Below are 14,846 nucleotides of genomic sequence, written 5' to 3'. Positions count from 1 at the left end.
CATCAATAATATATAAAGATGAAGAGGTGATTGTGACAGAAAGACATTCTTACCTGGAGGCTGTCCATCTTGGAGGAGCACTTGGTGAGAATAACTCTGGCCAGCAGGAGGAGGAAGGGGTTGGCGACCAGGCTGTACACCGACTCCCCGTCCAGGAGCAGGCTGGAGTGGATAACCTCGACCAGGGTCTGGGGCTGCAAAGCACACAAATTAGTCCGAATGCAGACCTCAGTGTTTCACCATTACACTGTGCTGGTTTTCAATCATCATTCATTACAACGCGAGGTTTCTATCAACATACTAATGATGAAAACTGCTGATTTAATGACCTCACTTTCTATATCACAGCGTCTGTATTCATTTATCCATATATGCTGTATCTGTCACGATGAGCCACGCCCCCCCCCCCCGTATGGTGGTCGTTTAAACATCTTTCACTTCATTCGGAAAAGAATTCACACAAATGAAGATTCTCAAGGACATTTAACATTTCTCTCTTGTCCTTAGATGAATTAAATCCACATGACAACAGCTGTGCCACGTGTGTCCTCCCCGTTCACCTGGGCCGCTGCTGCTGCTGCTTCATCACTCAGGTTCTTTGGTGTGACAGCACAGTTCAGTCACTGTTGCCAGAGGAATTACTCTGCTAAAAGAAAGGCCCGGTGTAATGGCAGTGTGAGACGCACTGTTCCGCTCTCAGCGCAGCGCAGTGACAAGAGGAAAGCAATCTCCTCCACCCAGTGTAATTAGGACCCCAGAGAGGCTTCATTACTGGGGCATTTCTCCTGCGCTTCCTCCTGGTTCTGCTCTGGCTCCACTCACTTTACACACCAATGTAGAATGAAGCTTTGCCGATCTCTGTGATATGGGTTTATACAGCAAAGGTTACACAACACACAAGTTACCAAACGTGGTAACAGTCTGGTGAACTTTTAGAGTGACAGACAGCTCTGGATGTAATCCACCTTAAAAAAAAAAAAAGGGATTTTTTTTTTTTTGAGATGTGGAGTTTCACTGAGACTAAAACCCTTAAAAGAAAAAAAAAGCTTTGTACTTCATCAAGAATGGATCGCTCCAATATCCAGTTTTAAAGACCTTATACATGTGCACACCATAATGATCTCCGACTGATCACTATATTAACCACCCTGGGAGGACTGTTCATATTAAATTTTACGTGGCAACTAAAAAAAGGAGCACAAATGTATTTCTCCGGTCTTCTAGTTATTCATTATATTCGTCATGTTAAGACTCACTGAGCAAATATGAGAGAATATTAAAATGAGGGGTAATAACCGCTGGGTTCATCATCATGATTTCAGTTAATGACTTCATGTAGATGTAGTTTTACACTAACAATGCTCTCACTAAATCACTTTACACTCTCAAATATTAGTGTAACTTTTCAGGAAACTGTTCTGAAATCAGTAAGAGAAAAGCAGGAGAGCTTGATGAGATGCTATCCTACCTGAGAGGACAGCAGGGCCTGGGGCAGCAGGTCAGAGATTTGGATGGACACTGGAGGACCGGTCCAGTTACTCTGGACGAAGGCGTGGAGGCAGGAGACAGCCAGGGCCATCACAGCCAGCTCCCTGTAGCAGGAGGGACAAAAACACAGACTGGACTTAGTGGACAGAGAAGAGATTATATCCTCAGATATGCTAACACAAGTTTCTAGAAACGACACAGTGCCTCCTGACTCCTTGGGCAGGTAGAGGCCTTTTTATTAGGCTGACAAAATAATGTGAGGTGATAGAAAAGAGAGAATGGACGTGTGATGAAGGGAGGAGGAGGAGCAGCAATAAGACCGGCATTCAACATACACTCACAGACGGACCTCCCCTCAGAGCAAGAAGAGAGATGTTAGGCTTCACTTATTAAAAATTAATAATTCATGACAAAAGAAACAGAGGCCGTGAGAAGAGAACAAGCACACTCCTGGAAAAAAAAAAAAAAAAAAGCTCTGTGCTACACTCAACGGCTTCCACTGTCAAACACACCTCATCGGGTCAATTTGGAGATTTGAATTAGCTGGCTCACTTCACTAACTCTCAATTATACACTCATATTTACCGATTAATTATTATTATGGACGCCATATAATTACAGTCACACAGTTTTTCAGCCATAAATTGTGTCAGTGATTTTTATTTATTTATTTATTTTTATATTTGAATGAAAAAAAAAAAAGCACTAACAGAGAAGGGACAGAGAAAGACAATATAAACAGTGTAATGTAAACCTGGGTGGTCTGGCTTTCCAAACTGATTCTGGCAGCTCAGTTTCCCTCTGTGAATGTCTGTGTGGAGGCGTGTTCATGTTGACATTTACTCAGCACTTTATGAGGAGTCTGTATTCAGACCTTTACTTTAAACTACTTCCTCCCTTTGCTCTCATGGATTCCACCAGATGTTGGAAACCTTCCTCTGAGCTTCTGCTCCACTGTTGACATGATTCATCACATCATTCAAGCTGCCAATCTCCTGTTCTACCACATCCCAAAGGTGTTCTACTGGATTCAGCTCTGGAGACTGTGGAGGCCTCTGAAGTTCACTGAACTCACTGTCATGTTGATGAAACCAGTTGGAGACGACTTTAGCTTTGTGACATGGAGCATTATCCTGCTGGAAGTAGCCATTAGAAGATTGTGAACTGTGGCCATGAAGGGATGAACATGAGCCAAAACAACTTTCCCAGGTTGGGTCCATGGATTCATGCTGTTGACTCCAAATTCTGACCCTACCATCTGCAGCCTCAGCAGAAATTCAGATCCATCAGACCACGCTGCATTTTTCCAGTTTTCAACTGTCCAGTTTTGGTGAACCTGTGTCCACTGCAGCCTCAGATCTCTGGTGTTGGCTAACGGGACAGGAACCTGACGTGGTCTCTGCTGTTGCAGTCCTTCCTCCTCCAGGTTGGACATGTTGTTCATACTGAGAAGTCTCTCTGTTCTTGGCAGAGAAACTTGGTTAGCGCAGCTTATCTGTCAGCTCTAACCAGTCTGACCTCTGACCTCTCTCATCAACAAGGTGTTTCCATCCTCAGAGCTACTGCTTGCGTCACTGGCTGGTTTTTGTTTTTGGCTCCATTCTGAGTTAAACTCTAGAAATGAATGGCCCTTTCAGACACATGGTGATCATGGATAGCTGCATGAATTAGCAGGTGTACAGGTGTTCCTAATAAAGTGCTCAGTGAGTGTATATTTCTATGTTGAATAAGAAGAAGTCTGTTACTAGAAAGTTTGTTGGTGTTTAAAGTCTGTAGCTCATGTTGTGTTGACAACTGTTAAGTTGAACTTGGCTCAACTTGCACAGTGTTTCTGGTAGAACCTTGTAACATGAACAACGTATTTGTACTGTTTACCCAATTTGTAAAAAAGTGACTTAAAACTGGCTAAAAGTTTGATAAAAGTTGGTGTATAACAGAGTGTTTTTGGAAAACAACACAACGGCAACACCAACGCAAGATGTCCTATGTGCTAGGTTACACACAGGGAAACTTCCCACTGCAATGACCACATTGTATACAGACAGGAACTGCACAGGGAAATAAAAAGATTTCCATGCTTCACCTATGCAGAGGTGATGACTAAACTTTTCCCAACTTCTCTATTCCCACCTAAAGCACTACATCTGACACCCAGTTTGTAGGATTAATGGTTGGTTACCTGTTGGTCTGGTCATCGTTGGTACCACCAGTCAGGTACAGTAGGACCTGTCTTTCCACGTAGGCCTCAATATCCTCCCCCTCGCTGAAGTTGCCATCTCCAGTGAGCAAATCGGAAACTTGGGGACTCAGAAGAACCGCCTCAAAGTCGCCTTCCATCAAGGACTCCAGCAGAGAACCTGCCTCTGGAACATTAAGCATGTTTGGAAGAATTAACTCACTCTGCAGTGTTTACTCATTATGTGACAATGCCATTATACGCAGTAGAAACATAACTGCACAGGTACGCCTAAAGTGTAAGTGTCGCAGGGACTTTTGTGCTTTGCACCAGGCTGGCTGAATTTAAATAAAAGCCCATTCATTCAGAAAAAATGTGTATCTCAATAAACAGGCCCAAGTACCAAGCCACTGTAATCTTAGTCCTCTGCTTTTAATTCTACATGTTTATAACCCACAGCAAGATATAAAAGACTTCCAACACTTAAAGACCTGATTGTGGGTGTGCCTGACTGTGGGTGTGCTTATTAGTTTTTGGGAGAGCTGGTCAGTGTCACACAGCATCTACATCATATCAGCAGAAGTTTCTTTACACTGTTCATTAAAGAGAAAAGTGCTGGATAAATTTAGAAGATATTGATCAAAAGGAAATGGAGGAAGTGAGTGAATTTAAACACCTAAATATCATTGATGCATACAGACATTAAGTTTATTCATATTCCCACCCATCCAACTACAATGACCATGGACCCGTGGCCCTGCCCCCCATTATAAGGAAGTGCTTTGAGCAACTGGTCATGCTGAACATCAAAGCCATCCATTCCTCCCTCCCACAACCCATTCCAGTTTGCATACAGGACAAACAGGTCCCCAGAGGACGCAATCTCTGCTGCTGTCCATCTAGCCCTTATACACCTGGACTCCAAAAACTCATATGTGAGGATGCAGTTCTTCAGTTTTCAGCATTCAACACAATCATCCCCCAGCAGCTAATACAGAAACTCAGGCACTTGGGACTCAAAACCTCTCTCTGCAACTGGGTACTAGACTTTTTAACAGGGAGGCCACAAAATGTATGGGTCGGCAACAACACCTCCAGGACCATCACGGTGCACACAGGGGCCCCACAAGGGTGTGTGCTCACCCCCCTGCTCTTCACCCTGCTGACCCACAACTGTGTGCCCAGCTACAGCACCAACCACATAATCAAGCTTATGTGGTTGACTGTAGCGGGCCTCATCATTGACAATGATGAAGCCTACTACAGAAGCAAGGTGAGCCAACTGGTCCAGTGGTGCAAGGACAACAATCTGTTCCTCAACGTGGGGAAAACCAAAGAGATTGTTGTGGACTTCAAGAGAGGACCTCTGCAACACCCCCCACTGACCATCAACGGTGCTGCTGTGGAGAGGGTGAGCAGCACTAGTTTCCTAGGGGTTGACCATTGAGAGCATCCTCACCGGCTGCATCACTGTGTGGTATGGAGGCTGCGCTGCCTCCTGCCGAAAGGCCCTGCCACGCATAGTGAATACAGCCAGCAAGATCATCAGTGCCCCCCCCCCCCCCCGCTGCCATCCATCTTGGACATTTTCCACACCCGCCTCACCCGCAGAGCCATCAGCATTGCTGGTGACACCTCGCACCCCTCACACACTCTCCTCAGCCTCCTGCCATCAGGAGGAAGGTACCGGAATCTCCGGGCCCGCTCCACAAGACTCTCAAACAGCTTCATCCACCAGGCTGTCAGGATACTGATCTCCATCCACTACCTCCCCCCTCTTCCCCCAGCCCCTGGACCAAAATCCAACTTATCATCTGCTGCTAATTAACCATCTCCTGTGGACTGTTTCATTGGGCACTTTACTCACTTAATAAATTTGCACTAATGCCAACTATGCTGCTGCCATACTGCACACTCTGACTGTACATAGGTTTTCTTTCTTATTCTATTTTATTTGACCTAAATACTTATCTGTACATAGGAAACTATTTTCATATGGAAAGACTATACAGCTCTAAAAGCTCTCTCAAAGCAGCCCAAATATGTGTATGTATAAGCATGCCATGATTTTACCACATATATCCTACTGTACTGTGTGATCATAAGGGACCAGGCAAGATAATAATGTTATTATACCAAGAAACTTTCAAAGATAATGGATCACAGACCAATGGAATTTAACCGTTGTCAAATTCTTCAAAAATATAATTTATAAAGTTAATAATTTTATAAAGTTCTCATCCATAATAACAATTGTGTGACTGGGGTTCCATACTTTAACATAAGTTATCGTTATGACAACTGAGCCCTCTCCATGACAACTACGTAAAATTTTTCAGTAAGCGGACCTCCTCGTCTTCAGGTGATTCTGGCACGTGAGCAATCACATTCTTTCTGTGTATCAAGCTGGATCCATTTGCAAAACAAAATTTGTAGTTAGTGAGATGTAATTCCATCTTTTGTCTTGTTTAAACCCACCTCCCTGGATTCCTTATTACTTTACAAAATAAAACTGTGTTCCACTGTTAATATAACAAGCCTGGGCCCTCACAGCCATGCTAGTTCCTCTGTGAGCCTGCCTAATCTGAACTAAATCCTAATATCCTGAATGCTGTGCTCCCAACCTCATGGCTTGGTTTTTGCTCTGCTATGCTTTGTCAGCTGTGAGACCTTATATAGACAGGTGTGTGCCTTTACAAATCACGACCCAATGAATTGAATTAACCACAGGTGGACTCCAGGCAAGGTGCAGAAACATCCCAGACATGATCTAAAGTAATGGAGACACCTGAGCTAAATTTCAAGTGTCGTAGCACAGTGTCTGCATACTTAGGTCAACATTATATTTCAGTTTTCCCTTTTAATTAAACTTTTAAAAAAAATTAAAATCATGTTTTTGCTTTGTCGTTATGGGGTATTGAATGTAGACGTGTGATGAGGTAAAAGATGAATTAAAACAATTTCTAGCATAAAGATGCAACATGACAAAATGTGAAGGGGCCTGAATACTTTGAGATGCACTGTATATAGGTGGTCTATAGGGCTCATTAGGGTCTCACGCTCAGATTCCACACATGAAGCCAGATTTCTGGCCCACTTAGGCAACACCTCCAGGTCAGTCACATGATCCCGCAAATATACCCTCGGCTTTAATAAGTAATTGCGGTGCAAATGGTGTTGTAAAGGAGGTGTGGAGATTTTCATCTTGCTGCTGATCTAATGAAACCCAGGGGCTGCCATAATAGCACAGAGAGAAGGGAGGGAGCGGACAAGGAGAGGAGGAAGGCTCTGGCTTTATGAGGGGGAAAAAAGAAAAAAAAAAAAAAAAATCAAAGCCTGAGCTATGGCCACATAGCTAATGGCATTTCAGCTACCCTTCAGGTCTGCCGATGAAATGGCAGCAATTACAGGAAACAAGACAGAGGCCCTCAAATTATTCCATAATTCATAAAGGTTCAGGCAATGAGCTGCAGTTAATAAGGAAACCGTGAATAGGGTCTGCGTACAGGGCTGAGCAGCAATACAGATCCAAGATGGACAATCAGGTGTCTCTCAGACAGGAATGGCAATTTCTTCACTGTGCACCAGCAAGAAACCAACTGCACACAGATACAGTCTGGTGGATTCTGCTTCCACTGAGTAGATGCAATGCAAGAGCCTTGAGTTGCAGTAAGTCTGAAACAGTGTCATGAGTCTGGCTTTAATTCTTAATTTGACTGTCTCGTGATCATCTGCATGTCATTTGGGAGGCTTTTCACTGCAGTGTGGATTTTGCGACCTAGATGTGCATCTTCCTAAACTACATCCAACCCATTCGGTTTCCCCACAGGTGGACTCCAATCCAGTTCTAAAAACATTTCAAGGATAATTATAAACCAAGGATGATGCATATGTTGCACAGTTTGCAGTTGCCTGAATACTTGTGTAAATAAGAGATTTACAAAAGAGGTTTACTCACAAGACAAAAAGATTTGTCATTTTTGGTTATTGAGTGTTACTGATGGAAAAATTTGCAATTTTATCTAGTTAACATTAAATTTTCGAAACAATAAAGTGTGCAAACAGTGATGGGGTCTGATATAGCAAATGGATGGATGGACATTCTGAAGCCACTGGACACAACATGGCTGCCTTATTTCTGCAGATACAAAAACCTTGTTGTTCCTAAACTGATGTCGCTCTCTCTTAACATATATATACATTTATATATGTTTATTAGCATTGTCACTCACTCTGAACTGTCCAAGGAGGTCCTGTCTGAAAAAAAAAAAAAAAAAAGACAACTCCTGTTTCATTTCCAAAGATGCAGCCCATGTGCCACACTGAAATCAAATGAGGCACAGCCCCACAGAGTAGTTCATTAGGTCTGACTGGACACCCCCATAATAAGGAGTTACCTCTCCAATCTCCCTCTGTGCAACCTACAGCTTTAGTTTAGCTCACTGCTCAAAAAAAACCTGTTAACCTTAACGCCATATTCCATATGATTAAAATGTTTCAAAAAAGTAAGAAACATATGAAAAATATCCAGCTAGATCTTGGCGAGCTTCATTTTAGTTCTCCCCTCCGTTTGTCCGCTGACAGATTTATCTGTCCGCTAATTCCACTGCCTGCTAACACAGTACAAACATTACGTGGTCCCGAAACAAGAAGCTACAACCACTAGCTGCTGTTTGGTAGAAGAGTCACAGTTTGACTATTGAAAGCCCTGAAATTAAATGTAACAGACAGAAAAGAGAACAGACACCGTGAAAGCCAGTGAGCCTTGACAGAGAGAGAGAGCACTTGTCTGACAGTACCTTGTTTAATGTTGTACAGTGTAAATGTAAATGTCTACCTACCGCTGTGCTAATGTTTATGCCAGCAAGCTCTGGCTTGGCATTTGGTTCCAGTGTACAACTATAGCAGCAGCTGACAGATGAGGGCGAAGCAATGAAGACTGGACGCCAGACTTCAATGATGTAGTCTGTCAGAGAAACCTTCTGGCGTAGATTCGTTCGGACGAACTAAAGCTAACGCTAGCTAATGTTACAAAAGTAGACATTTTAATCGTAACGAACACAAATTCATGTATGTGTGTACGCCGAATAGCAAAACTGCAACATTTACAACTCCCTGTCAAATATTATTTTATGAAATATCGACAACTGCCCAAAAACTAGACAACTTAATAATGGCAAAAAAATTGAACGGTGACTGGCAGAAAGTTCACAGCGCGTGAACAACGCGTATCGTTGGAAGCAGTCCGTTTAGCAATTATTAAATTCAGATATGTCCATTTTAACTGCTGCTGTAGTGGAACTGTGGTCATAGCTTTCATCCCCAGTGACGGCTACACCGGTGCCGTTATCGTGAGTTTCATCAGCGGGGGGTAAAAAAAAAGCCTCTACACCGTTGCCCAGAAATGTCACTTAGCCTCGAAAGTCGCTACCACAACCTGCCTGTGAAGCGATTCCTAAAGGTATTATAAGCTGACGGTGTTTATAGTTACGTGGTGATATAGTGAAAAGACAGCCCGTGGTCTCACCTGCAGTGCAGAAAACACTCTGCTTCCATTCCGCTGCCTCGCTGGGTGTTAAAAAGCCTCGGAGAACGGGGATCTCTACGTCCAGCGGCATTACTGAACGTCTCTGCTTCCCGCTACAGTGAAGAGAGAGCTGCTGCCTTCAAGTCAGGACGGTCCCGGATCAGAGCCGGCGATTAATCGCTTTTATTAAAATACCGAGTCGGTGTCTCTCAGTCAGAGATAAAAATGTTTATTTCCACCCATGTGGTGCAAGTGGCATCAGTGAGCAGCCATGACAGATGCGCATTGCATTGTGGGAAAACCAAATCAAAGGCTCGCGCAGGGATGCTGGGCGATGTCAACGTCTGGAGCTCGTGCAGCGGCGTGAAATGTGTCTGGACCATAAGTGTTAACTACAGTTAATGCTGTTCCGATTTAATAACATATAAACGCATTTAAATCTCAGTGTCCATTATTTATGACAAAGCGCAGATCCATGCAGTTATAAAAGTGTTACGGTGCTCGTTACTGATTACTGTCTAACTGCCTCTATCAACAAAACGGCACAATAAAATTCATCATACATTTTAATGGCTTCTGTTTGTAACTATATATTTTTGCAAACACATTCGGAGGGACTTTTCATTGTCAGTAATAACCAGTCCACATTTATGCAGCACAGTGCTTTAAGACTGCCACCCGCTTAGAGAGGCCAGTCCGTCCAGGTGAGCTGAATGTCCCTGATCACCCAACTTTGCCCACCAGGCTGCTGGAGGAAGGGTGGACAGTAGATTTTCAGGAGCAGGCAGAGATAACTGGTTAGGGTTAGGGTAGGTTGGGTTCAGGTGAAGCATCATAAGACACAACTGGTTCATGTTAGGAATATTATCAGGTTCAGGTTAAGGGGAAAGACATATCAACAGGAGAAACAGAATTCACTTCCTCCCAAGGCTTGGAATCTAATGCCAACCTTGCAGGATAAGTGAGCAATAAAGGATGTCCAGACAATAAAGATAAGATCATAAATTAAATGTCTTATATTTTTCTTTTTTAAAGTTATAATCCTAGAAATTTTTGCGATATCAAATTTCATGCCATTTATGGTCAACAATTTTCAGTGAAGAAGGTAAATTTCAGGGTCTAATAACAGGTCATACTTTCAGTCTGTGAGCCAGATATCTCAACAACTACTGTCCACACATTTTCAACCAATTCTGTCTGCAACGGTTGGTAGAATACCACAGAGAGAATCCATTGCTTTCCTGTTCATGAACTGTATACAACGAAAGGACAGAACCCGAAATCAGAGACAGGAGAAGAGAATTCTCTCACTGTTATCTGACTTGGTTTCTGACTGAGCTCACAATACATTTCCTGTTGGGATAAAATACTTTGGGTTACGTAGTCAACATCTTGTCATTATTTTATTAAGTTTAATTTGATTATTTTCTTAAATTGAGTCATGTTATGTGTGTACATCCAGGCCTGTCACGATTATTATGTTATTGGACATAAGCCACGTGTAGTATATGATCCACTAACGAAAAAGTAAGATTTGTGTAAAATCCATACATAAAATATTAATATTTATTCAGGATGTGGTGTTAGGAAATAGTTTTAACACACTTTCAGCTTGCTTGGTATTTTGTTTGTGGGTTGGAACAGGCATTTGTGGGTACCTAAAAATGTTTCACAAAAAGCTACAGATAATAACCTAGGTCAAGCCTTCCCCATCTATACTGCAGGAGCCTTTGGATGCACATCAGTCACACACCGTCTGCCAACTTTGTTTTATTATAGTTCTTTATATTTTATTCATTTAGAATATTTTAGCATAAAATGGTCTTAAAATGACAATAATATCATTTAACACAATCATTTCTAGGACCATATATTGTCTAACTAAAGTAGTTACCATGACAGGCCAGTGCAAATCTATATTTGGAAAGTTTAATGAGTGATCTTCGTCCACCTTGTTTCAGGGCAGTTTAACTGGTGTAATTGGCCATCAGCGCTGGGTGCACTGGTGTGATGCTGAGTGTATGAGTAATATTCTGCTCTCCGTGTTCAGATTTCTGCAAAAAAAAAAAAAAAAGTAAAATAAAATGTGTTCCAAATGTTCTTACTGTAAATATGTTCTTACTGCAAACATTGTGTTTAGAATCGTGAAGCAGCAATATGATAAAACTGGAAATAAGTGGGTCATAAGGATATAAATAAATTCTGTTCGGACTGATGTTTAGCCCTGACAGCCTAATTATATCACTTCAGTAGAGGAAAGTGTATCCATCCTTATGTGGGTGTGTTGTGAACATCACAGTGTACCTCCACCTCTAACAGACAACTGGCAGACAGCTCTTTTTCCTGATATCTGCAGAGACTCTGGACAGAACACACAGACTGACGGTCCCTAAAATATCACACTGATATGTGAGATGCTTATATTTATCTATTTCCCCATTAGCTAATGCAATGTAACAGTAGCTGCTCTCCCACATAAATATATTTATAAATATATGTATAGTCCAAAACACCATTGGGAGCATCTCCAGCCCAGCAACCCAGGGAGTTTTTAATTAATACTTTTGAATTTGCTCATATATTACTTTTATTTAAAATGTTTATTTTGGAGCTAGCTGTTCTTGGCTAGTAAAAAAAAACAATTTTCATTCTAAATTTAAATCTATGATGTAACAAATCAAATCTGGATACCTTTAAAATATAATGTTCAATATAATGAACATGCAACACCCTCTCTCTCCCACCCCCTTCTTCAAATCCCTTTCTCCACATTTGTTTAGGAGGAGGACTGTGATCCATGGAGTAAGTGACGGTTACAGCCGGCTTGTTGTATTCTTTCAAGCTTCTAACAACAACAGAAGTGACACTGTAATGGACCTGTTTGTTCAGGCTGTCAGCCGGTATGGTGTTGTGTCACATGCAGAGTGTGATGTGACCATGGAAGGGGAAACAGTGCCATTTGTCTCTTTATGGATTTCTTCCCGAGTGTGACATTCAATGTCTGGAGAGGCGTTACAAACATCTACCATTTCCTTGGAACACATCTGAAGAAGGAATAATAAGCTCCAGCAACGAAATGCACCTCTGGGCTCCTCGCTCTGTTTTTTTAGATCATGACATTTAAATCATGACTTCAGATTTTTTTTTTTATCAATCAATGGAACCACCAGCACTGGTTGAGGACTGCCAGACACACATCACTGTGTCGGATTTTGTGGAAGGTTGTCTGGCCCGATGGTTGCAACATCACACTGGTATCCGACCAGCTCCAGGGGAAGACCAGGAAGCAGCTGCAGCAGTTGGCTTGGGGCTGAGTGTGCTCCTGAGTGAATAGAAATACATAAACCACAAAAAAAGATGCTCCAAAGGGACTGGCAAAAGAGTGGATCATAGCCAGTAGCAGGTTGTATGAAAGAAGATTTTTATACAATTGGCACAAGGACCCAAACCTTCTATCTCCAGGAGCCAGTTCTTCCAAAAGGGAATGGTCCTGGCTTTCAGCCACGTCCCATTGGATGTTGGGAAGGATCATTAGGTGGCCTGGAAATACCCCACAAACATCAGTGGCCCTCAGGGACTGTCCTGTCCTGAAGGAGGATTTTCTCAAAAAGCTTGACCATATGAGGTGACATCCTCCAGAGACCATGAGTACCTGAGTACCCAGAAAAAAAAAATCCAGATGTGAATCAAGAGTACCTGTACTGTCACTCTAATACTGTCACAGTGTACCTTCAGTGTTCTAATTTCAGAGGAAGAAATAATAAGTGAAATCATGCACAAAGATCAACAAAGTCACACAACTATAAGCAGAACAGCTCCCTGAGGTTCCTGTGGTAATAAGGTGCATCACAAGGTGAAAGAAGTTTGAATCGCTAAGACTCTTCCCTGTCATTTAAACAGTGTTGTCACAGGTCACATAGAAATAAACATTAGTTCACTCTTTGTCTCCAAAATGGCCGAGAAGACACTGAAAGCATCCAGCTCGCCGACCCCCCCCAACGGCAGTTGCCATGGCAACCAAGGCTGTGGTACAGAGCCTCAGAGAAGCTTCAGACAGAGCCTCCGGGAATTAACAGTCATAAAAAACTGTCAGTGTCAGGGTCAATTAGTCACACGAGTCTTCACTAAGTAGGACGGATACACAATGTGACTTAGTGGTTTTATGTTTAAGTACCCAGTAGAATCTACACATGTATATGGATATGATGTGATTCTATCAAAAATAACTTTATTTAGACATGTACAGTAAGACGTGGTTGTCATTATCAACCCCTAAGGGTCTGTTTTCTGAATCTTTTTTTTTTTGTTTTTTGAACTCTTTATGGACATTTGCAGCTTCTGGACTCTTTAGTTCTGTTTGTAGTTCCAGTTGTGTTCTCTTTAATCAACCAAAGCAGAAACATTGTGGTACCGTATGTGGCTGGAATGTCAGAGAAACTCAGGAGGATTTTCTCCAAACACAACATTCCAGTTCAGTTGTCAATTTGTCTGTGTCTGTTCCCTAGTCTGCACCTGAGTCTGTGTTTGTACCTAAGTTTGTCCCAGCATTTGTCTCAAGTCTGTTCCTGCCTTGCTTCCCAGGAACCTCTTCAGGTACTTAGGTAGGGTACATAGCCTCCTGAAGTGAAAATATTTCACTATGTGTAAAAGCAGCTATATCCTGCAAAGTGACATTTAGATCAGTTACTACTTTAGAAAAGTTCAGGTAGCTGTGAACACAGAGGAGAAGAATGAGAGGGGTGGTACATAAATTACCTGGGAAGGGTGACTGAGCTGCTCACTCCTCCAACCCATTTTCTTCCTCTAAAATGTTTTGCTTTTCTTCCCCCATTCCATTTCCATCCCCTCAACCTCATGCACATTCCCATCCTCCTCCTCTCTGTTTTCCTGTTAAATTGAAGATGGAATGATATTTCTTTAGATTAGTCAAACCTTACATGCCTCTTCCAACTGTAACGGAAGACAAAGCAGATTAAAAATATGTTTAAATTACAAGATTCTGCTATTGAGCTCTACATGTGAAAGACTGAATGTTTCACTTACTTATAAAATGTTGTCATGGCCTTGGGCGTTAATTCAATTGACAGTAGTATACCTCAAATCTGTCTTCTGAGTCTTCATTGTCATCATTTCTATTATTTAAATTGACTGAACAGAAATATCCTTGTAATTAATTACAAATTCAATTAGTGTGTTTTTGTATGATTACAATACTGTGTATTATGGACGCTGAATCTGTTAGCAACATAGACTGTATAAAACATGGACGTAGCACCCGTGACGTCACCCATTGGTTTCGGGGAGTCAGTTTTGTGACCAAACCATGGGCATTTGAGCTGCGCCATCTTGGATTTTAGTGGGAGTGTACTTTCCATATTTGGCAGAGAGGCGGTTACTCTACGGGTCAGCCAGGGTCAGCCGGCCGAGAACCCGGCCACTTAGCTCGGAGCAATATTTAATATTTACCGGCTTTCACCGCTGCCTCCATCCACTATCCGCTTACAGTGACAGTTACAGCAGCACACAAACAGCAGCAGCCGCTTACTGACGGAGCTGCTCTGTCCATGCAATGTCGGACTTTTTAAACATAAAAATAAGACGAAATAAAATTGTAGCCTAGTATTCCCACAATAAACGGCCTCTGAGAGCACGGAA

General features: G+C 42.2%; 1 protein-coding gene across 1 annotated transcript in view; it reads right to left on the bottom strand.

Annotated features, from left to right (window-relative positions):
- ttc27 (tetratricopeptide repeat domain 27) overlaps nt 1-9,468 on the bottom strand; it is a 47,106-nt gene extending 37,638 nt beyond the window's left edge. Inside the window, exons 1-4 of the mRNA XM_041050638.1 lie at nt 9,192-9,468; nt 3,668-3,851; nt 1,469-1,592; nt 54-194 (exon numbers count right to left, since the gene is read on the bottom strand). Coding sequence (XP_040906572.1) covers nt 54-194; nt 1,469-1,592; nt 3,668-3,851; nt 9,192-9,282 — 540 coding nt within the window. The 5' untranslated portion in view covers nt 9,283-9,468. The remainder of the gene's footprint in view (nt 1-53; nt 195-1,468; nt 1,593-3,667; nt 3,852-9,191) is intronic.
- Between the last annotated feature and the right edge of the window lie 5,378 nt (nt 9,469-14,846).

This window comes from Toxotes jaculatrix, chromosome 11, assembly GCF_017976425.1.
Source record: "Toxotes jaculatrix isolate fToxJac2 chromosome 11, fToxJac2.pri, whole genome shotgun sequence".
In the NCBI taxonomy this organism is placed as follows: Eukaryota; Metazoa; Chordata; class Actinopteri; family Toxotidae; genus Toxotes; species Toxotes jaculatrix.
Note: the sequence above shows the minus strand (reverse complement) of the source record. Positions and strands in the feature narration are given on the sequence as shown.